Raw genomic sequence first — 21,215 nt, 5'->3', positions numbered from 1 at the left:
ACACACACACACACACACACACACACACACACACACACACACACACAAGCACTTCTATGCCTGGCTTCATGCTTACACAGGAAGTGCTTCAGCCAATGACCACCCCTCATCCCTGACATCTTGGCAGTGTTTTTAAAAGGCTATCATAGAGTTGAGGCAGCAGGCTTGGTCATATGAAGACTGTCTGACAGGCTGTAACACACATCTGGCTGTCAGTCACCAAAGCCACAGAGATCACTCCCCAGCATACCTAGGACTTAAACATTTACAGAGTTTACAGGAAAGAAAATATAGATGTTCCCCCAAATCATCAACTTACCACTCCGGGAAATATTTTCTGGAGCCGCTCTGCTGCAGCCACAGCCTTGGGCTTGCCACCACCGAGACAATCTTCAAATTCATACAGAGGTTGCCTCACGGGGTTGGAGTAGGAGATCTTGGCGTTGTCCACAAATGTGATGTGCCTGACGCCCCAGCCCTGCAAGGAAACAGGAGACCATGGTATGCCCCTGACAAGCACATCTTTCTAGAAGTCTCTAGGAAGGGTTTTGCTTTTGAGCAGTGGGGAACCTTAGAATATAGGAAAGTGTAGAAAGTAAATTGTACAAATTCAGTTCTTCATCGCTAAGATGTCAACTTTTTTTTTTTAAAGGCAAAATAATTATATGACAGGGCCTGGATCCCCACAGTGCTTAGAGCAGAAAGTATCAGAGTAATTCTCACTCACAAGGTGTTATTTTTGACAGTGCTGCTACAGGAAGAATGTGAGAATTCCACTGGGTTGTTTCAGGGTTGGCGAGAGCCCCAGATGTCTTTGGTTTCTCTTACTGAATAATTAAGTATAAATATCAACCCTTCTGGAAGCTCACTTTGAACCTCAATTAAGTCTTCAGAAAAATGACATGCAAGTCGTCCCCATGTGAACGATGGAGAGCAGTTTTAGAGTACTTCAAGAACGCAATACTTGGGAACTGAACCAGGTTCTCTCCAAGAGCAGCCAGTGGTCCTAAGCTCTGAGCCATCTTTCCACTCCTTATATTTCCTCACAGGTTATGGGACCATATGGCTTTAAAGTTGGACTAATACATTACAAAGAAAACTTTTTATAAATTGCAGGCTCTGAGCCAGTTTTTACAAATATAAATGAACAGATAAGTGACAAGGCCTGTGAAAGATCTCTATTTCCTTCAGCCAGGACAACTCTTGGCATCAATTATGACATCCTCATGTGAAATCTAACTATTTTTAGGAAGGCAGCTGGGGCTGTGGCTGGAGGGGTGTTCCCTGCTTTGGTCTCACAATGGCTACAGACTTCTCTTAGAATGACAAAGATGCTGAGGAGAGCAAAGAGGAGTAGGAGGGAGGCACAAGGGAATCTAGGAAATGGGAGACAATCATGTGATAGAAATCAAGAGACATAGTTTGACAGGGTCCATGAGACCCGCCCCCCCCCCCAAACTCACCATCAGTGTCCTCGCCACGTTACACCCCAAGGTACCAGCTCCCAGCAGCAGGCACTTGACAGACACGACCTTTTCCAAGTCCAGGGTGGGGACCAATCGCCAACACATCAGCTTGAGGTTCAGATCCACAGATGACTCGGCCAGCCTGGAACACAAGATTGATATGCTGGTGAGCCACTCACTCGTGCTTGCTCCTGCCTCATTTCAAACAGAGAGGCGTGGTCTATGCGAGGAACAAGAGGGAAGTAACTGGGCCATTGAAATCACAGTAAGAATAAGACGAAGCCTGTAGATAACAAGGGGGGAGAAAGGTTACCACACAGAAAACATGCCACTGTCCTTCTTGATTCTGGAGCGGGGTGAAATTTCTATATGGTACTCCCAACAGCCAGGTGAAAGGGAAATCAGAGCCATCATGAGCTGGGCAGTGGTGGCACTTTCCTTTAATCCCGGCACTTGGGAACCACTTAGGTGGCTCTCTGTGGGTTTGAGACTAGCCTAGCCTACAGAGGGAGTCCAGGACAGTCAGAGCTATACAGAGAAACCCTGTGTTGAAAAACCAAAAAACAAACAAACAAACAAACAAACAAACAAACAAACAAAAAGTTAATAAAGGGTGAGTGGAGAGTGGATTCTCATCCCTGAATCTAAAATGGCTTCTCCACAAATGCAGGCCAGTCAGGGCTGCATAGTAAGACTCTGTATAAAGAACAATAACACAACAATAATAGTAACAACTAGAAAAGGTGAGGTCCAGGTGTCTGAGAGTCCGAGCTGGAAACGAGTAAAGAAGCCATACATGTCTCAGGATACTCTCATGCTAGCCCTCAAGACAACTTAGACAAGCAGTGGCTGGCTCAGGACCAGCATGCTTGAACGACACAGCACAGCGTCGGCCACCACACCCACTGGAGACAAGGAGGGTGGGTCATGTCTACCTTTTGGGGTCCATGCATCCGCTGAGGTTCACCATCCTTGGTCCCATGCCTCCTTTCTGGTTCTTCTCCCAGCCAACTGCTTTAGGGCAATCTTAATTGCAAATAAAACACAAAGTTTACTAAAGGGGAAATAGAAACAAAGCTGAACTCATGTCTTTACCCTGGTGTGGCAAGTGCTTTACAGACTGAACCCTCTCATCCCACCTGCCCGCTTCTTCCCTCTACTTAGCCTTCTGTCCTCTCCTTTTCTCTGCGACTGCCTTCCTTTTTTATTTTTTTTAAAGTTTGTGTGTAGGAGTGTTTTGTCTGCATCAAAGTACACCACAGGTGTGCAGTGCCCTCAGCGGCCAGAAGGAGGCATCGGGTCCTATAGAACTGGAGTAACAGACAGTTTTGAACTACCATGTGGGTACTGGGAATTGGACCCAGGTCCTCTGCAATAGCAGCCAGTGCTCTTAACTGCTGAGCCATCTCTCCAGCCCAAGAGCCCTCTTTTAACTCCTGCTATAGAAGCCCCAGGAACCCCAGTCCCAGAACTTTTCAAAGTAAATTCTATTCTGTGCTACAAAGACTGAGATGTTATTTCCACACTTGCAGATCTGTTACTTTGTGGAATACCCTCGCTACATCCTGGAGTTAATCCCTCAGGGCCACAAGACCTCTCATGATTCCTTCTGCTGCTGTGGGACCTCTGTCTGCTCCATTTCTCAAAGACTTTCCTCTATTCAGAATCAAGTTCCAACTCCTGAGCAGAGAACTCAGCCTCAGTTACATTTCAGTATCACTTCCAACGTCTGCTTTAAGTAAAGATGCTGGGACTGAGGCTGGGGCTGGGGCCGGGGCTACAGCTTGGTAGTAGAGCAATATTCCGTGGGTGAAAGCTGCAATGACGGAGTTCCATCATCAGTGACACACACACTTACACAGTTATACATTCACACCCCACATGCACGCCAAAACATATGCATGGTTTCAACCTAAAGACACACACTGTACACTCTTGCACACATGCGTTCATGCTCAACTCCTGCACACTCAGATACCATCTGCACTAAGATACCCACAAATACACACTGACAAAACTCACTCTGACAGCGTCACACTCGTGTGTGTGTACACATGGATACACATGCTCTCTTACATACACATTCACCCGCACATTCAGATAACCCCACACTCACAAACACAATGACACAGAGGCATGCACACTTACACTCACCTATATAGACATGTATGCAATACTCAAACACACACACAGTCTTTTACGTGTCCATCCATACTCATGCCAACATATATATACATATCGACAGAGAAATGTGCACCCATATTCACGTATGCACCCAACCTTGAATGCCCAGTCACATATGCATACACGCTCTCACACTAAGGCAGAACCCCCAAATGCCCATACCAACTCCCCCCCCCCCCCACATACAGTGTGTGCCTGTGTATGAGTTTGTGAGTGTGCTTGAATGGGTCCTTAGATGAAAGTGAACATGTGAGTACGTTAGTGTGTGCATGAGTACGTGTGTGTGTGTGTGTGTGTGTGTGTGTGTGTGTGTGTGTGTGTAGGCTCACAAATGCATACTCACACACAGGTGTAGCCACATGGATTCACATACGGGAGTACATTTACACACATAAACATATATACACACCTTCATGCAAATATACTTAAAGGCCCTCACATTTGCACATATACGGACATAAATTTTCATAGGTGCATGTTTATACATGGTCACATACAAGTACAGACTCACATAAGCCCACAAATACACACATGTGTGTGCATACCCATTAACACCAACACTCCAAACCACACATATGAAATACTCTCTCAGACGCAGACACATATGTACACATGCAATTATAGAAACCCTCATGAACTCACACGCTTATTCATGCACACACTAACATACTCACATGTTCACTTTCACCCAAGGACACACTCAAGCCCACTCACAAGCTCATGCACGTGCTCACACTAACGCTCAGGTGAAGACTTCAGAGAGCCTCACTCATTTTCTACATGAAGTCGTTATTCTAAACTCTTCTTCTGTTAGATAGAAAAATGCCCCTCTGATACTGCCGCCAGGACAGCCATGATCTCCCCCTTACATACAATACTTGAGACAACTGGCTGTTCCAAACTGAAACACCCACATACACAGGCCTCCCCTTCCCTTCTCTCCATTTGCTTGTTTGTGCTGGTGTTATAGGTGTGTGATGCCGTGCCTGGTTGGCTACAGCCAGTGCTAAGAAAATTAGATTCTCTGAGAGCTTATTAATAATGAAAAATACATGTGAAGATCAGTAACCTATACATATGCTTCTATATAAGCCGTCCTTGTAACACACAGCCCGAATGACGGAGGAACATGTTGTGAATGAGACGTGTCCACTCACAGCTGGGAACCAGGCAGAGCACAGGGGCAGGAGTGAGAAGCCAGCAGTGGCCACACCTGCGCCAGCCAGTGTCCAGAGCAGCTTTTTGCTAGCTATGGAGGCCTTAGCACTTCTCACATGGCTGCCGTTCTAACTATGGGATGCCTTGGATGGGAGCCATGTGTCGCTTAATCATGGAGGTGAGTTCTGAGAAATGACAGGTTGCTGACTGTCCCACTCTGAGAACACCAGAGTGTACTCACACAAATTAAGTGGCCACGAGATCACTAGGCAACAGACTCTTGAGGGACCACTGTGCCATGTGGTGTGATGTTGTTATGGCGCACATGGCTACACTGGGGAGTGTGACTATGGAAACGTCTTGGACTCATGTTGTGATGCTAAGTAAGTCTTCACAATATTTATCATAGAGCTTTAAGTGCAGCTAACTGGAGACACTATATGTAAAACAGAAGGAAAATGCCCCTTCTAAGGTGGCTAACCACTCTTCAACATGGGGTATAAGGAAGATGGAGAGGCAGAAACCTTCATTAATTGGGGTTGGACAGCAGGAATGGCAGGGGCAACTATGAGCCAGAGAAAGGAGCAGAGCAGCTCGATAAAGACACAGGAAGAGGCAGCATGTCTCCCACGGGAAAAAATTCAGGAAAAATTAGGAGCATGGGAAAGGGGTCTGCTGAACACATCCTCCTGGCTTTGCTTTTTAGTGACACTCCACATACCATACCCAATAATCTTCGAGTTGCAACTTAATAAAGAAAATTCAGTGCATCTTAAATGAGCCGCCACGGGAGCTATTTCAGGATGCACCAGCAGAGGGCGCCAAACTAAAATGTTACTCAGGAAGCCTCTGAATGGAGTGGCTTTTTTCTGGACCACACCTCTCCTGTTGTATTTAAGATCTCCAGGCTGCAGCACAGAGTCAACAACAAATGGGGTAATCTTGGGTCCTGACTTCAGCACCTTGGAAGAGACAAGGTGTCCCCACTACCCAATGCACACACTAAGGCACACCCGAGGACTGAAGAAAACTGCCTGCCTGCACGGAGGCACTCTGCAGATGCACATCACATGGCTGTAGGGGATTCAGTGAGCCTGACAGAGCCCCAGATCTCACAGGACACACGCTTCACACACAGCACTTCATGGTGTGGGCATTTTCCTCACTCACTCAGGCTTGGATGTGATTTCTACCTTGAGTGCATATGTGTTACATGTCTGTCCATATGCTCTGTATATGCATTTTTACGTACAGACACATCTAGCACTGTTGGTAAAATGCTTCCCGGACTGTTTCCTAATCTAGAAGGGTGAGGGAAGATATGAGAAGGGGAAGGAGATGTATTCTTTGCTGACCGATGCTCCATGGAGGACAGGGCCGCACACTTGCAATGAACAAACACATAATTAATCAGAGACGTTCCCCTTCCCAGAGGAAGAGGCATGAATAAAGATTTCATGTTGATCAACAACTCAACAAATAAAAATAGAAAACACCCCCTAGACTGGAAAAGCCCCCGCTGGAGAAGCTGCTGGAGCTCAGCCTCCGGTCAAGCCGCCCCGTGCTCCGGGAAGGTGCGCCCATAGCCCCTGAGGTGGGAGCTGTGCCTTCTCTCCTGCTATTGTGAAGCTGTAGGCAGGACGCCGGTCTGGTCACTCATTATTACATACATTCGCACAGACGTGCCGATTACCTGGGCTAAATGCCATTTCTGGAAGTTTCACTTCGAAGATGATGCTGTGAGACACGTCTCTAGCCCCCTGCATGGTGCGGTCCCGAAAGCAGAGGACTTCAACGGACTGGAAACTGCCGCTCCTGTTGTCCATGCCAGATTCATGTTTATTTCATTTGAGTAAGGAGGAAAGAGAAAAGAGAAAAAAGCTAGCATAAGTGCTTTCCAGGCCGGCTGATGAGAGTTCGAGGCGTGCAGTCACTCCTGTCTGACCCCCTTCACCTTGGAAAGATTTTGAGCAGGTTGCCTCTGTCTGTGCATTTAGAGTCTGACTGCCAAGTTAGCTGGAATCTTTTTCCCCCCCAGGCGAATTTTCTGTAGCAATCACATAGAAGACAGATAATTCTGGAAAAGGAAGCTTTTAAATCTTGGGGTGGGATGCTCCCAAGATCTTAACAAGGGACCCCTAAGGCCCTGACCAGCAGCAGGAAGACACACTTGCAACAAATGTGCTGGGACTGGCTGAGTGTCCACAGAACCAGTCTCTCTGGGGACCGTCAATATTTGTCTAACTTTATATTTTGAAGTAAACATTTTTACTTAAGTAAAGTGAACACAAAGAAAACCACACAATCCCTCTAAGCTTGACCACACCTATCTGGTCTATCCCCTGCTAGGTCCTCATGTGGCTTTGCCTGTTTTGAACTACATAAATCACGACATGTATTCTTTTAGGCTGGCTTAATTTACTCAACATTTGTGTTTGAAAACCCATCCATAGCTGGTTGTGGCGGTGCACACCTTTAATCCCAGCATTTGGGTGGCAGTGGAAGGGAGATCTCTGTGAGTGCCAGGTCAATCAGAGCTATACAGAGCTTAAGCTCTGTCTTAAAAGAAAAGAAAAAAAAAAAAAAAAGCACAAATGTGGTGCACCTACATACATGGAGGCAAAACACTGATGAAATAAAAACAAACCTTAAAAAAAAAAAAGAAGAAGAAAAGCCATGCATGGAGGGAGATATGCTCAGAAAGGAGAGCTGCTATGAGGAGTCCCTGTGGCTCTATCATCCATTAGTAATGGAAGGACATGAGGCTCGGGCTAGTAACCACAGTACTGCTAAACACAGACAGTACTGTGTGTGTGTGTGTGTGTGTGTGTGTGCGCGCGCGCGCGCGCGCACCTGTCTGTGTGACTGGCTCCCGCCTGCACCCCTGTGAGCAACAAGCTCAGAAGGCCACCACAGAGCCATGGGGTGTTTTTAACTCTGCCAGATCCTGCTACAAGCGTTGCAGAATCCAGTGAATTCTGCTGCCTTCCATTTCAGCTATACCCAGTAGGGTCGCTTTCCTTAGGTGGTTTTGGTGAGGATGGAGCTGTAACCTCTTAAAGTCTTCATGTTATTTCCTTGACACCCAATGATGCTGAGTCTTTTCTATCCTTGTTTTTTTTTGTTTGTTTTTTCTTTTAAGATTGATTTATTATGTGTACAGTGTTCTGTCTGCCTGTATGTCTACAGGCCAGAGGAGGGCACCAGATCTCATTATAGATGCTTGTGAGCCACCATGTGGTTGCTGGGAATTAAATTCTTTGGAAGAGCAGCCAGTGCTCTCAACCTCTGAGCCATTTCTCCAGCCCCGATGCTGAGTGCAAGTTGGCCCTTCCCAATACTCCTTCTTATTATTTTAGGATTAGGGAAAATGTTAAAGGTGGGGGTGGTAGCAATAGGAAATTCCTGTCTATAAGAGCAGGAAGGGGGGTGGGCTGGAGAATGTCAGTGTCACAGCCTCTGGCAATGACATCACCACAGTTTAAGTCTTTCCAGCATAGTTCAAGCTGGGGCTGGGGCTCCCTAGCAGACCTGCTTAAGAGTACCAGAGGTAGAAACTGAACCACAACTAATTTAATTGACTTATTTTCTATTTTCCATGACAGGAATGAAATCAATGTACTTATTGTGGGAAATATACAGACAAAACACACAGACATGGACACACATGTAAATACCATCTGTGGGCTGCCAGGACCAAAAAATTCCTCAAAGGCCATCCAGGGTACTGGGCTAGGTTACAAGGGTCGTACACACCAACTGTTATCTGTGAACAGAAAACACTTGCTGAGATCCACACACCAGGTCAGTTTGACATACCACACATGGCTAACACTTTACAGAAATCAGTTAGCAGAAGACTGAAGGGAAGAGAAGAAAGCCTCAGGACCTCACCCTAGATAGAAAGAGGACTCCGTGACAGACAAGAATTGGAATCTTTTCCTCTGTGCTCCCCAGCCTGGTGTGGGGCGTGGAGAAAGTGGGAATAGAGAGTTCAGAAAGAAAAAAGACTGGAAGAAAGGGGCAGAGGGAGGAAGGGAAGGAGGGAGGGACGGAGGAGCAGATCTAGAGGGCAGAGGAAAGTCGACCTTCAGGACTTACAGGGGAACCCTCCTAAAGAAATGCAAGCTGTAAGAATGGCTCATCTGTGTGTGATGAGAAAGAAAATCAGAACAAGGTCAGCGCCCTGAGTCTATGGTCGGTTCAAGTTAAAATGTAGATGCCAGGATATTGGGAACACATATCCTCCCACCTCCCCCGCTGCTCCCTAATCCTGATTTCCATGAGGAAATTCCATTCGACTTCAAATCACAGTCCTTCAGCTAAGGCTTTATTTGGGGAGGCCCCACCCCCACCCCGAGGCTGCCCTCCTCCCACAAGCCTTCACACACTGCAGGTGGGATGTACCTTTTCTGTCTCCTCTCTGCCAAAATGCACTGGCACCTGACACCCAGGTGCTGATCTCTAATTTTATTCCCCAATAAAAGAAATCAGGGCACCTTGGACACATGGCCGACTTTAGGGCTGCGGCAGAAAACACAAGACGCGCCTGGACCATCTTATGGTACTAGAAAGTTGAAAGTGTTCAAGGAAAACAACAACAAAAGAATGAGGTCACGTCGGGGAGATGAGGTGAGCAGCCTAGGAACTTGAGTGTCTAAAAGGGAGCAACCAGAGGGACAGCTAAGTTACAATGGGGACTTGACCTAAACTATATTAAGCATCAACAGCCCCATGGCATAGCGCGTGCCTAGTATGTGCCAGACTCTAAATGATAGCGTTGGTTCTGCCAAGGAAATCGATGATCCCACACCCATAAGTCAATAAAATAAGGGCTCAAACACTGCATGGATGCTGCCCTCTTCGGGAGAAGAACTGAGTGATTTGTTTCCAAAGGAAAGATAGTAACTTTACAGGAGAAAACTGTAACCAAGGGTGGCATGTGGACTTCAGGGATCCCTGGGGAGGTGGGTAGGGTAGGAGAACTTGATTACATTGGGATTCTTTAAAACCAAACCAAACCAAACCAAACCACAATCTTTTTTTTAAATAATTAATTTTATTTAATTTTTTTCATACAGCATTTTGATCATATTATTTCCCCTCCCCAAACTTCTCCCCACCTCCCCTGCCCACCCAACTTTATGTCCTCTCTCCCTAAAACAAAACAAATATTAACACAAATAAGCATACTATTAAAAATCATTAAGACAAAAATACTGACATGAAACTAGACCAGTCACAGGTCCAGGGGAAAACCTACTACCATTATTCTGGTAAATGAATACAGCAATAAAATGACTCCTAGCGGCATACTGCTAGACCCACAGGTCAGAGCATTGCCCAGCCCTCAATCAGAGAAGCTTCTTCTTGCAGTAGGCGGGAATTAACAGAGTCCCACAACTGCACAATGTGCAGGGAGTGAGAGATTTTGGAGCACTCAGCCCTAAATGGGATGTCTTCATCGAATCCTTTCCTCAGTGCTCAGGACGCTATGCAGAAGAGGAGGCAGAAAGATTTTAAGAGCTGGAGGTGGTGGACAGCTCCAAAGAAACAGACACAACAGGATGGATACATGTAGAAACTCACAGAGACTGTGGCAGCACACACAAGGCCTGCACTGGTTCAAACCAAACACAATACCAACACTGAGCAGGGGAACTGGACACAAAGTCCCGCCCCCTCACTAAGATGCTACCTGCAAGTGATACATGCTGGCATTGGGGATCTCAGCCATACTGCAGGCAAGCCTTATGATCAGGAATAGTTGGCCAATGCAAAACAGACTTCATATTTTGTTAGTGCCATCTTTGGATTAGTTTATTTCTTTTTGTCTTAACAATTTGTATGTGTGTGTGTCCACAAGCACATTTCAGTAGGAAAACAGCCATTTTGAAACACAGCTGAACAGTCAAACTGTCAAGCTCATCAAAATGAGACAGTTTGGAGAACCTAAGAGACTAGGGAGACAACAGAAAAACTGCATTGTGACACTCCGGATCAGAAGGAGCTACTGGGGAAGCCAGCAGTACGCAGCAGCCCTGGCTTCTCAGCTGTAACAGCAGCAGTAATGAAAGGCAGCAAGGTTACTGAAAACTGAAACTGCATGAGGACAGACGGGAACCCTGCACCAGCCTTTACAATTATCTTCTTTTTGACATTTACCCAGTTACCTTTAAACATTTCTTTTGTTTTTTATGTGTATGAATGTTCTCCTTGCATGCATCAATCTGTACCATGCCAGTGCCTGGTGTCCGAAGAGATCAGAAGAGGACATTGGATCCCCTGAAACTGAAATTATGGACGGTTGTAAATTGGCACATAGATGCTAGGAATAAAATCCCTCTGGAAGGGCAGCAGTGCATTTCACTACTGAGCATTCTCTGCAGCGCCACCCACGTTCCGTTTGAGTGTTGGGCTTGGATGTATGTCTGTGTACTGTGTGTGAAGTTACCAAGGCATCAGATTCCTTGAAACTGGACTTAAAATGGTTGTGAACTACCATGAGGGTGTTGGGAATTGAACCCTGGTCCTCTGGAAAAGTGGTCAGTGATCTTAACCACTGAGCAATCTCTCTAGTTCCTGCAGCTATCTTCTATAATCTAAAGTTGTTCCAAAATAATAGTTTATGTTTTAATGATAAAGAGGATGTTGAGTGTCTAGAGAGCATGGAGACTCTTTTTTATCCTTCTATGATCTTATACATACAGTAGCTATCTAGTAAATGTTTATTGAATGTTAGGGAGATAAATGAACAAAGGCTGAGGTGGACTTTGGCGCTCGCTGGCATTTGCCGCAGAATGTGCGGGTCTAGCATTTGGTTCCTAGCACTGGCAAGAAGCAAAACAAAACAAAAAAATATGAGCCAAAAGGCTGGACATAAATGGGTAGGAGGGAAGGAAGTGGGACTGAGGGAAGGAGGCAGAAAGATAGCTGGCAGAGAACCATGAAGCCATAGATTTCCTTTATAAGCCAAATGTAGGTTACATAGAAACATGGCTGATATGGGCTCATGAACACAAATATAATTTCTGTGTGCGCTGGGCAGGGAGAGGTGGAGGAGGAATGTAGAGGTAGAAAGACACTGTGGACAAACGAATGGCGTGTGCCACCATGCACATGTAGAGCTAGAGGACAACTGCATAAAGTCAGATCCTTCTTCCGCCTTTACATAGGTTCTGTGGATTGAACTCAGCTCAACAGGCTTGCACAGTCAGTCCTTTTGCCATAGGACCACCACCACCCCTCCTTTTCTAGACAGGGTCTTACTACGCAGCTGTGGCTGCCCTGGAACTCACTGTGCAGACCAGGCTGGCCTTGAACTCACAGAGATCTGCCTGCCTCTACCTCCCAAGTGCCGGGGGTTAATGGTGTGTGCAAATACACCCAAGTTCTGTCCTACTTTTTGTTTAAGTTAGCCACAAACTTTAGACTGAAAAAAAAAAAAAATCTGCAACCATACTATATTGTCAACAGTTCAAGAAACCTCTGTCCACATCTTCATGCATAATTACTGTTCTGATTGGCCTTTTTGCCCCCCCCATCAACTTGACACAAGCTAAAGTTACCTAAGAAGAGGAATTAAAACATACCCATCAGATTTTCTATAGGCAAGTCAGTCTGTACATTTTCTTGATTAATGATTGATGTGGTGGGCTTAGGTGGGCCTAGCCCAATGCTGGCAGTCCCACCCCCTGGCCAGGCAGTTCTGTGATGGGTAAGAAAGCAAACTGAGCCAAGGAGAGCAAGCCAGGAAGCAGCATCCCTTCATGCCCCCAGGTTCCTGCCTTCCCGCCCCTTCACGATAGATTATATAAATTACATTTATCATGAATTAATAAACCCATTCTTTCCCAAATTGCTTTGGTTAATGGTCTTTGCCATAGCAATAGAAACCCTAGCTAACTACCCCTAACTTTATTCATTTATGAATATGTTTGTATTGCAACTTCTAAACAGAAATGTGCTCATGTTGTAGATGAAGATTGTGTCTCTCATCGCATAAGCATTCCTGGCCTGTGAATACTCCTCAGCCGCTGGTAGTAGTGGCTGAGTGGTGTTCTGTGGCAGAGATGCATAAAGCCTTTTCTGTGTCCTACTGGAGGATAGGTCAGCACTCAGTCTTCATCTGTCCATTCTCAGAAAATAAATATCACCAGCATCTAATCAACACACTAGTTCACAGATATCCTTTATAATCATTTGTTACTTTCTTAAAAAACTTCCCAGTCCTAGAATTGAAGATTTTTCTAGAAGCATCTTCATATGTCTTCAGGGAAAATGGATAAATACGTGCTTACTTACAAATAGATTCTTTTCAGATGGATGCAATACTGTCAGCAGAATATTGCTGACAGAAAACTTTTATGAACGGAGCTATCGAAGTCATGCTGAGTCCTGCCTCTCAGCAGGGCAAGGCCAGGCATTCAATCCTGTGGGCCTTGGTGGCCCTGTGTAAATTGTGAGGAAAGTTATGGCACCTACTAGGGCTGCTGTGGAGATTTAGTGAGATGACCCTGAGCACACTGAGCCTGGCATGTGCCCGGTGCTGTTAACAGCAGCAGGAGCCTCTCGGCCTCCAAGAGGCACCTATGGACCTGCATCTCCATCAAACTTTTCAGTAATTCTGACACAGCTGCTTCAGTCCATGAACTGGAGTTTGGAAAGCACCAAACTCCAGCTGGGGCCAAGAGAAAACAAAACAAAACACCTATGGGGCTTTTTCTCATGTCCTCAAAACCCCTGGACTGACTCTGTGGTTTCCGGTGCCCTTCACCATGGTATGGAAGCCAGGGGCATTGGTGTCCCCTGGGGAACCTCAGCCCTCAGCGTCTCCTCAGCTTGCGATTCACCCAGATTTCAGCACTCATGCTCCCCTCACCCCACCATGGCTCTGCTTCTCAAACTGTGCCTAGTTGCCCCATGGGGGAGCTTTACAAACTATTGCTGCCTGGGCTCCAAGTGCGGAGGTTCTGATGAACCAGCTTGGGATTTGGCTTCAGCAGTGTGTTTTGACACTGGGGACAGAAGCCAGGATCTCAGGCCCTTTACTGGTTCTCCAGGTTCCAGCGATGGCTGGAGACCACTACTCAACAGTGTGTGGTAGTTTCCAGGATGGACGGATGCACACTACCCTACCATAGCTACCCGGAAGCTGGCTGCACTCAGGCACACGTCCCGTCAAATCCCCCACCTCCCTGAGGGAGAGTCATTATGTGCTCAGCAGACACTAGAACATTCTTATGGACAATCGTCCCAGCTCTAACACTTTACAGGGTGTAAGCAAAAACATGCTTGCTTATAGTGAGGTTCACTGCACTTTTTTTCCTCACTGTAACTGATTATGTCTTAGACCACACATGATGAGACACACAATCAGGCTAGGCAGGGAAAAAGGAGGAACCACCACATCCAATATGCATAATGACCGTAAGACACTCCTGATTTTAGAAACTTTGGGAGCAAGAGGTGTGCCCTTGAGAATGGGGACATCCCTGTGCCTCTGGCTGGTCTGGAAGCACTGAGGGCAGGGGCAGTGCGCTGAACTCCTCCATTGTGGTGCCTAGCACAGTGCCTGCTGCTCTTCATCTGGCAGTGGCACAGACAACTGAACCAGTCAGCTTCTCCAGGCTCCACTACCCCCGCCCCCTTGCTCCCAGTGTCTGGGGATGGGTCCTGGGGCAGCTAGCTGGGGAGGGCCTGAGTGACTGAGGTGGGAAGCTCACATACAGAAGAAGAGCACAGCATCCTCAGGTTCCACTTCCTTCTCTGTCCATTCTCGGCATTCAGTCGGTGTCAGTGCTAGCATTAGAGTTGTCTGGGTGAGGATGAGAGGGGGGCCTGGCGAGTAAGAGGGCTCTGAGAGCTGATTTACAGGCTTCTCCTTGAGCTCTTCTGCTCTGGCGGTCTGCTACACTGCCAGCTGCCACCCTCCTGCTGCCCCTCCTTTTAATGCTTCCCTTTACACAGCAGAGAAGGGGGAGAGGGGAGAAAGTGGCTTCCCTCCTTCTTGGGAATGGCTTACACTAAGACAGTAGGCTTACACAAGTGGAAAGGGCACTGGCCACTGCCAGCAGGTGTGCGCTAACTCTGCAGCTAACTGAGTTCAAGACCCAAAGGAAATTTCTCCCTTGCCTTAAAAACAAAAGGGGTGAGGGTCTGGGGACCCGGTGTCTAGTGTAAAGGAAGCCCTTGGTTCAATCCACAGCAACACATAAGCCAGAGCAGTGGTATACACTTATAATAATCCTAGCACTCAGAGGTGGAGGCAGGAGGATGAGAAATTTGACATCATTCTTGGCTACACAGGGAATCTGTTTGCCATTCTGAATTAGATGTAATCATCCTCCCTGGGGTCCTCCTTAGTGTTTAGCTTTTTTAGGTCTGTAGATTTTAGTATGTTTATCTTATATTATATGATGCTAGAGTGAAGTATGAGGTTTATCTCTATTCCTAAGAGGAAACAAAGAAGGAAAAATGGGTGCATAGAAAGAGAGGAAAGGAGAGAAGGAAAAAGTGGGTGCAGGGAGGAGTAGGGAGTAAAAGAAGGCAGGAGAAAAAAGCACTGGTGCTGACTTGATTTTTCTCAAAGGCCTCTTTTCAGACATGGTGAATTTTGGATGACATCATAGAGAAAAGAGGAATCACAGCTAGGGCACAGAACAGCAGAGCCCTATGCAGCTCAGCTCCTCAGGGTCTAAGGGCTGTCAGAGAGGTGTTTAGAAAGACCTTCAGTATCAACCCAGAAAATGACATTCCTCTGAAGATTTAAGTTTCAGCTATCAAATGTGACAAAAAAAAAAAAAAAAAAAAAAAGAAAAAGAAAGAGAACAAGTGGGCCTGTGCAGAATGTCCTATATTACTTACTCCTTCCCGACCTTTGACAACTGACTTAATGTCTCTGAGCTTTAATTTTCTCATCTCTCAAGTGATTCTCACCTGCACTCAGCACTGACTGAGAATGGGGCTATTACCCAAGAAGCAGTAACCATAGCAACGCCACACACACCCTCAGCTGCCATCACCTCCCTCCATCCTGTTTCAGTTCAGCCCATCACCGTAGACTGCCCCATCGTCAGTTCCCAGATCCTTTTATAGCTGGCAGAGAAATGAAGGCCAATACTCTCTTGGTTTTAGGTCTCATCATCCACACATGTAGGGTTGGAACCAATACATGATATAAATTAGAATATTATACCCCATGCTGCAACAGATGCCCAGCCTCAGAGAAGAAGTGCATTTCTAGGCAGAAAGGGAATAAAAAAATCTTTGAGCAGAAATGATCAGGAATCAGTTTCTTAGAACACTTTGACCTAAGATGAACTATATAGAACAGGGATGACTGGTACATTTACCATGTACCCACAAAGTGGGTATAGGGGTGGTGGTCAGGCTGAAAACATTTGAAGGGAGCTCTCCTGTGAAGACAGGCATGCACCACACAGGAGATGACAGAACCCATCTGATTAGGGGCAAAGTAGTATTATTTAATTTTTCTTTAAGGATTTGAAAGGGACTCCACAGTCTCTTGGTGTTTCAGGAGCTAACTAGGAGCCTTAGTCACAGGAGAAACTATCTCAGACAGTGCTAGGCGAACAGGCTTAATGACAGAAATAAACACTGACTAGGACCTCTGGGTTCTAAACCTGGCTTTGCCACAAAGAAACTGCATGCACTTGGCCAAATCATTTCCTTTTATGACAAAGCAGCAAAACAGAATGAAAAGGGAAGACTGCTTTAAAGGTTTATAAATAAGTGTTCTACTTTGCTGAGGGCCTGCAGTCTAGTGGAAAGGCACAGCTGGCATCTGGCAATTTGGATCCATGGAGCAATTTTGCTGAAAACTACAGCATGAGAAAGAAGAGGGCAAAACAGTCAACCTAACCGTCTTCAGCTGGAGAGTGTTCCTGTAAGGATTCCATACAAATGGCTGCTTTTAATACTCAAACACTTGATGTCCCAGGCAACGAACAGAGGAGACTCATTCCTTTTAAAAGCACAGGGAAGAAAATGCCCCTCAAGGTCACAGCCTGCAACGAAGACACAAAGCAGTGGTTGACACTAAGTGGCAGCTAAGGGAAGAGCAGGGCCGGCTAGCAGCTGATAGAAGCCAGAGTTCTGCAGGGGAACCGTGCTGAAACTATGAAGCACTTCCCACTCCAGGAACTATACCAGAGGAGGATGAGCACAGCATTCTTTGGGGACAGGCGGTGTGATGCTCTCCACACCATCACAAGAACTGGCCTGAAAGGGATGGCTTTCCATGGCAATGCAGTGCCACTGTGGATCAACTCTGTCCATTTGGAAGCAACACTTCTTTCGGGAAATAAGAACTAAAATGGGGGCATTTCCAAGCCTGCCAAGTGTGTAAAAACATACAATATCCGGTGCTGGGGAAATCACACAGTGGGAGGGAAAGCAGCAGTGTGGTGTGGGGCAGTGGTCACTGGCACTAGCAATCTGGACATGGCTCTAGTGGGTTTGTGAGACCCAGCCCTGATCACCTCTCCTCCACTCAGGGTTCTGTATCCTGAAATGATCCATGGTGGGAATGCTAATGCAGAGGAAATGAGCAAATGCTACAAAATCCAGTGGTTAGACATGAACCAGCACACCACTGACTACGAACATGAAATGTCCGAGGGTGCTGAGATAGGTCGCAGGATAAAAGCGCTCTCTGGACAGCTTCACACGGTTGGTGATCTGTGAGAGAACTGACTCTTGCAAGACGTCTACTGACCTCCATAGTGCACCCTGCCCAATTCACACACACACACACACACACACACACACACCCCCACACACACACACCCACACACACCCCCCCACACCACACACACACACACACACACACACACACACACACACACACACACACAAATACTTCTACTCTCAGGGCTGGAGAGATGGCTCAGTGGTTAAGAGCACAAACTTTTTATGCAGACACCAAAGTATGTTTCCCAGTCCCCATGTGGCAGCTCACAAGTGCCTGTAACTCTTGTTCCAGAGGATCTGATGTCCTCTTCTGGACTCTACAGGCACTGCATTCATGTGCACAACCTCCCCCTCCCCCAACACACATACACACACACACAAAATTCAAATTTTTAAGAGTTCATCTCCTCAACTTAGTGATTCTTTATTAAAGAGCTTTTCTTTAGAGATATATCAAGATGTAGGAGGTGAGTTGGGAAGGAACAATTTATACATAAAAATAATCTAAGCAGTAACAAAGTATGAAAGCTAGCTGTCAAAAATAGTAAAGATAGTCCACCATTACACATCTTCTAAAAATGGGTGTGGATAGCTATGGTATTATTCTACAAGGCTACATAAGACAGAATATGGGACAATTTTTGTTTTAAATAATGCTCAGAAAAGGTTCTATGAAAATACACAAGGTTTACTCTAAAAGCAAACAAAGCTGAGTGTGGTGGCACAGGGTTACAACCCCAGCTCTTGGGAGGCGGAGGCAGAAGGATCTCAGGTTCCACGCCAGCCTGAGCTACATACTCCCACGTGAGATAGAGGCATAGCTCAGTGGTAAAGTTCTTACCAAATATGAGGTTGTGAGTTCAGTCACCAGCACACGCCCCTAAATGAGGACCTGAGTGCAGCTATTATTTTTCTATAGAGAGAATCTGTGGCTTTTAGCAGATACTTGAAGATTGATGCTCAGTACAAACAAAACAAAACAAACAACAAACAACAAAACGAAACAAAAAGCCCTCACTGTAAGAAATACCAAGAGCTTCTGGCTACTTCTTGGAGGCCTACTGTATGTCAGGCACTGACTAGTCTTCTCATATGAAACCTCCAGGCCTCCCCACAAGGCACTCATGCCTGGTTCATTCTCCCATCCTACTTTACAAGTTAGGCACGATTCTCTACTATTTAGATGCAATGGTGGGCACACAGAGACAAAAGAATAGTCCTAGGAGATAACATTAAAGGAGGCTGAGGCTGATGAGACAGCTCAGCAGGTAACGGTGCTTGGGTGAGCCTGGTGACCCACAGAGAGCCAGATGTTTCAGTGTGTACTACAGCCTACCATTCTTACAGTAAGATCAGAGTCCAAGATAAGAGTATCACCTGGAGTTCATGGACCAGCTAGCCTAGGGTACTCAGAAGACAGAAACACAAGAGACCCTCCTTCAATAAGGCAGAAGGAGAAAGCTGTTGACCTCCATATACATGCCATGGCATGCACACCTTTGTACATACATATACACACCATACACACATGCACAATAATAATAAACAAAACTTTTAGCTGGATGCACACCTTTAGTCCCAGCACTCTGGAGGCAGAGGCAGAAGGTTCTCTGTGAGTTTGATAAGTTTGAGGCCAGCCTAGGCTATATGGTGGGTTTCAGGACAGCCATGGCTACATAGTGAAACCCTGTCAAAGATAAACAAACAAACAAACAAACAAACAAACAAACAAACAAACGTTTTGAAATAAAGGAGGCTGGGTATGGTACACACCTATAATCCCAGCATCAAGAGGCAGGCAAGAAGATCTAGAATTTAAGGCCAGCTTGGACTACAAAGTAAGATCCTGTCTCAAAAGGTCATAAATCTTAAATTAATAAATCTACACATTCAAAATAAGGATTAAAATCAAAGCTCACCAAGAAAACAAAGAATGACAGTTGCACCAAATAAATACAACAGAGATAGACTGGCTGCATTAGCATCCAGAACAGGAGGAATTAGCCTGTGTATGGAAGAGAGAAGAATGTCTGGAGGAAGTAGGTAAGTGTTCAGATCCATAGGGCAAGCACTCAGCAGAGCAAAGTGGTGCATGTGGTGAGGGTAGGGAGCAGAAAAGGGTGCCACAGGCAAAAGGATGGGCCAAAAGCCCATGGGAGAGAATGTGGACTAAACTGCAGCTGGCTTCCCCCACAGTCACCATCAGAAGACAGGAATGTCGGAAAAGAATTCAGCTGCTGAGCGCAGAGTGAAGACACTCAGTGTTTCATTTGGAAAGCACCACAAAAGATCACTTCAGACAGCACGAGGGATGGATCAGAGGCCATAGATCCACAAAGTCTAGAAGTCACTCAGTGGCAGAGAAGAAAGGCAACCCCAAGCTTGGGGTGAGGACAGAAAGGTACAGGTAGCAGACGGAGATGTCCAGGACCTGAGAGCCACAGGAAGCAACTGTGTGATGAGGAACAGGGAAATAGCCAGCAAGAGTATGGAAGCAGGATCACTCTGAGGTGGTTGTACCTGTAAGAGGAGCAACAGCCTCCAAGGGAAGGTCCTGAGTTCAGACTGGACAAGCAGGTAGCTAGATAAAGTGGTGAGGGGGCCATAGGGAATTCAGGCTTGAGGCAGTCAAGTGTGTCTTATGGAAGGAAATGGTTACCGAAGTCATGGGCCTAAGGATGTCAGCTCCAGTTTCTTGGGAAGCCTGCTTGGATGGCATCAGGCCATGATGGACTTGCCCTTTCTTTTGCTTTTGCCAGCAGGTGTCTCTGGAGCACCCAGATTGCAGTACATGTGGAGTCCACAGCAGCTGTGCTGAGAGTGTGCACAGGCTGCCTGGGACCTGGGCCAGAGGATGAGCATCATGTTAGAACTCAAAGGCTAGGGAGGAGGCTGTAGCTGGACTCCAGAAGAGGACAGGAAACAGCACGCTGAGTTGTCACTTTCAGAGATATGAATCAGGTGAGTGAGGCACCATCCAGTGACAGGAGGTAGGCAAAGGGAAGGGTCTATCAGAGGATGGAGTGGAAGCAGTTGGTATTTAGAGGGCATGCTTTAGGCAGAGTACAGGCTTTGCCTTAGAGAGCAGTGGGAGATGAGGCTGGGCTAGGCTAGGACATACCAACTTTATCCTGAAGCCAGCAGGTATAGAAGGGCTGCAGGGAGAGGAGGGATGTGGCCACAGGCTGGAGAATGCATGTGGAGGGTAGATGGGAGCACTCAAGACCACAGAAGGGAAGGCTGGCAAACTCCAGTGAGGTCACCAGAGTACGAGGCTGCTCTGACATTTTCTAGAATATAAAGCAGCACAGGTGACAAATGGTGTATCAATGCCTCATTTCTTCAGGCCTTTTGTTTTGTTCCCTCGGTTTCCATTAACTTTTCATGTTGGTGCCTCTTCTGCCCTTGGGTTCTACGAGAACCGCTATTGCAGCATCTCTCAAGCGCTAGTTCGCAGGGAGGCGGTCAGCACTGTGCTGAGTGATTTGGGTTTTCCTGAGACCTGACCTTGATCGATGGTATAGTTCTAAGCAAGGGAGGGGCGGTGGTCCTGGCTACACAGGTCCTTGGTCTAATGAACCCTGCAGGAGTTCAGAGGAGACTCAAGATCTGCACAGTCTCTTACATATGCTGGGGACTAAGGGTAAGAAAACAGAGGGAGGAAAAGAAGTGAGCGTGAGCACCCAGGCGATA

At 46.4% G+C, this 21,215-nt stretch overlaps 1 protein-coding gene across 3 annotated transcripts in view; it reads right to left on the bottom strand.

Moving 5' to 3' along the window:
• Atg7 (autophagy related 7) overlaps nucleotides 1-21,215 on the bottom strand; it is a 199,514-nt gene that overhangs the window by 141,469 nt on the left and 36,830 nt on the right. For all 3 annotated transcript variants that reach the window (XM_055604315.1, XM_055604313.1, XM_055604316.1), the window contains 5 exons: nucleotides 8,486-8,574; nucleotides 6,502-6,623; nucleotides 2,402-2,492; nucleotides 1,464-1,608; nucleotides 320-478 (listed from right to left, as the gene is read on the bottom strand). In XM_055604315.1, the coding sequence (XP_055460290.1) occupies nucleotides 320-478; nucleotides 1,464-1,608; nucleotides 2,402-2,492; nucleotides 6,502-6,623; nucleotides 8,486-8,574 (606 nt within the window). The remainder of the gene's footprint in view (nucleotides 1-319; nucleotides 479-1,463; nucleotides 1,609-2,401; nucleotides 2,493-6,501; nucleotides 6,624-8,485; nucleotides 8,575-21,215) is intronic.

The sequence above is a fragment of the Psammomys obesus genome, unplaced genomic scaffold, assembly GCF_907164565.1.
Source record: "Psammomys obesus unplaced genomic scaffold, mPsaObe1.curated_primary_1811, whole genome shotgun sequence".
In the NCBI taxonomy this organism is placed as follows: domain Eukaryota; kingdom Metazoa; phylum Chordata; class Mammalia; order Rodentia; family Muridae; genus Psammomys; species Psammomys obesus.
This window is presented reverse-complemented; position numbering and strand designations above follow the sequence as displayed.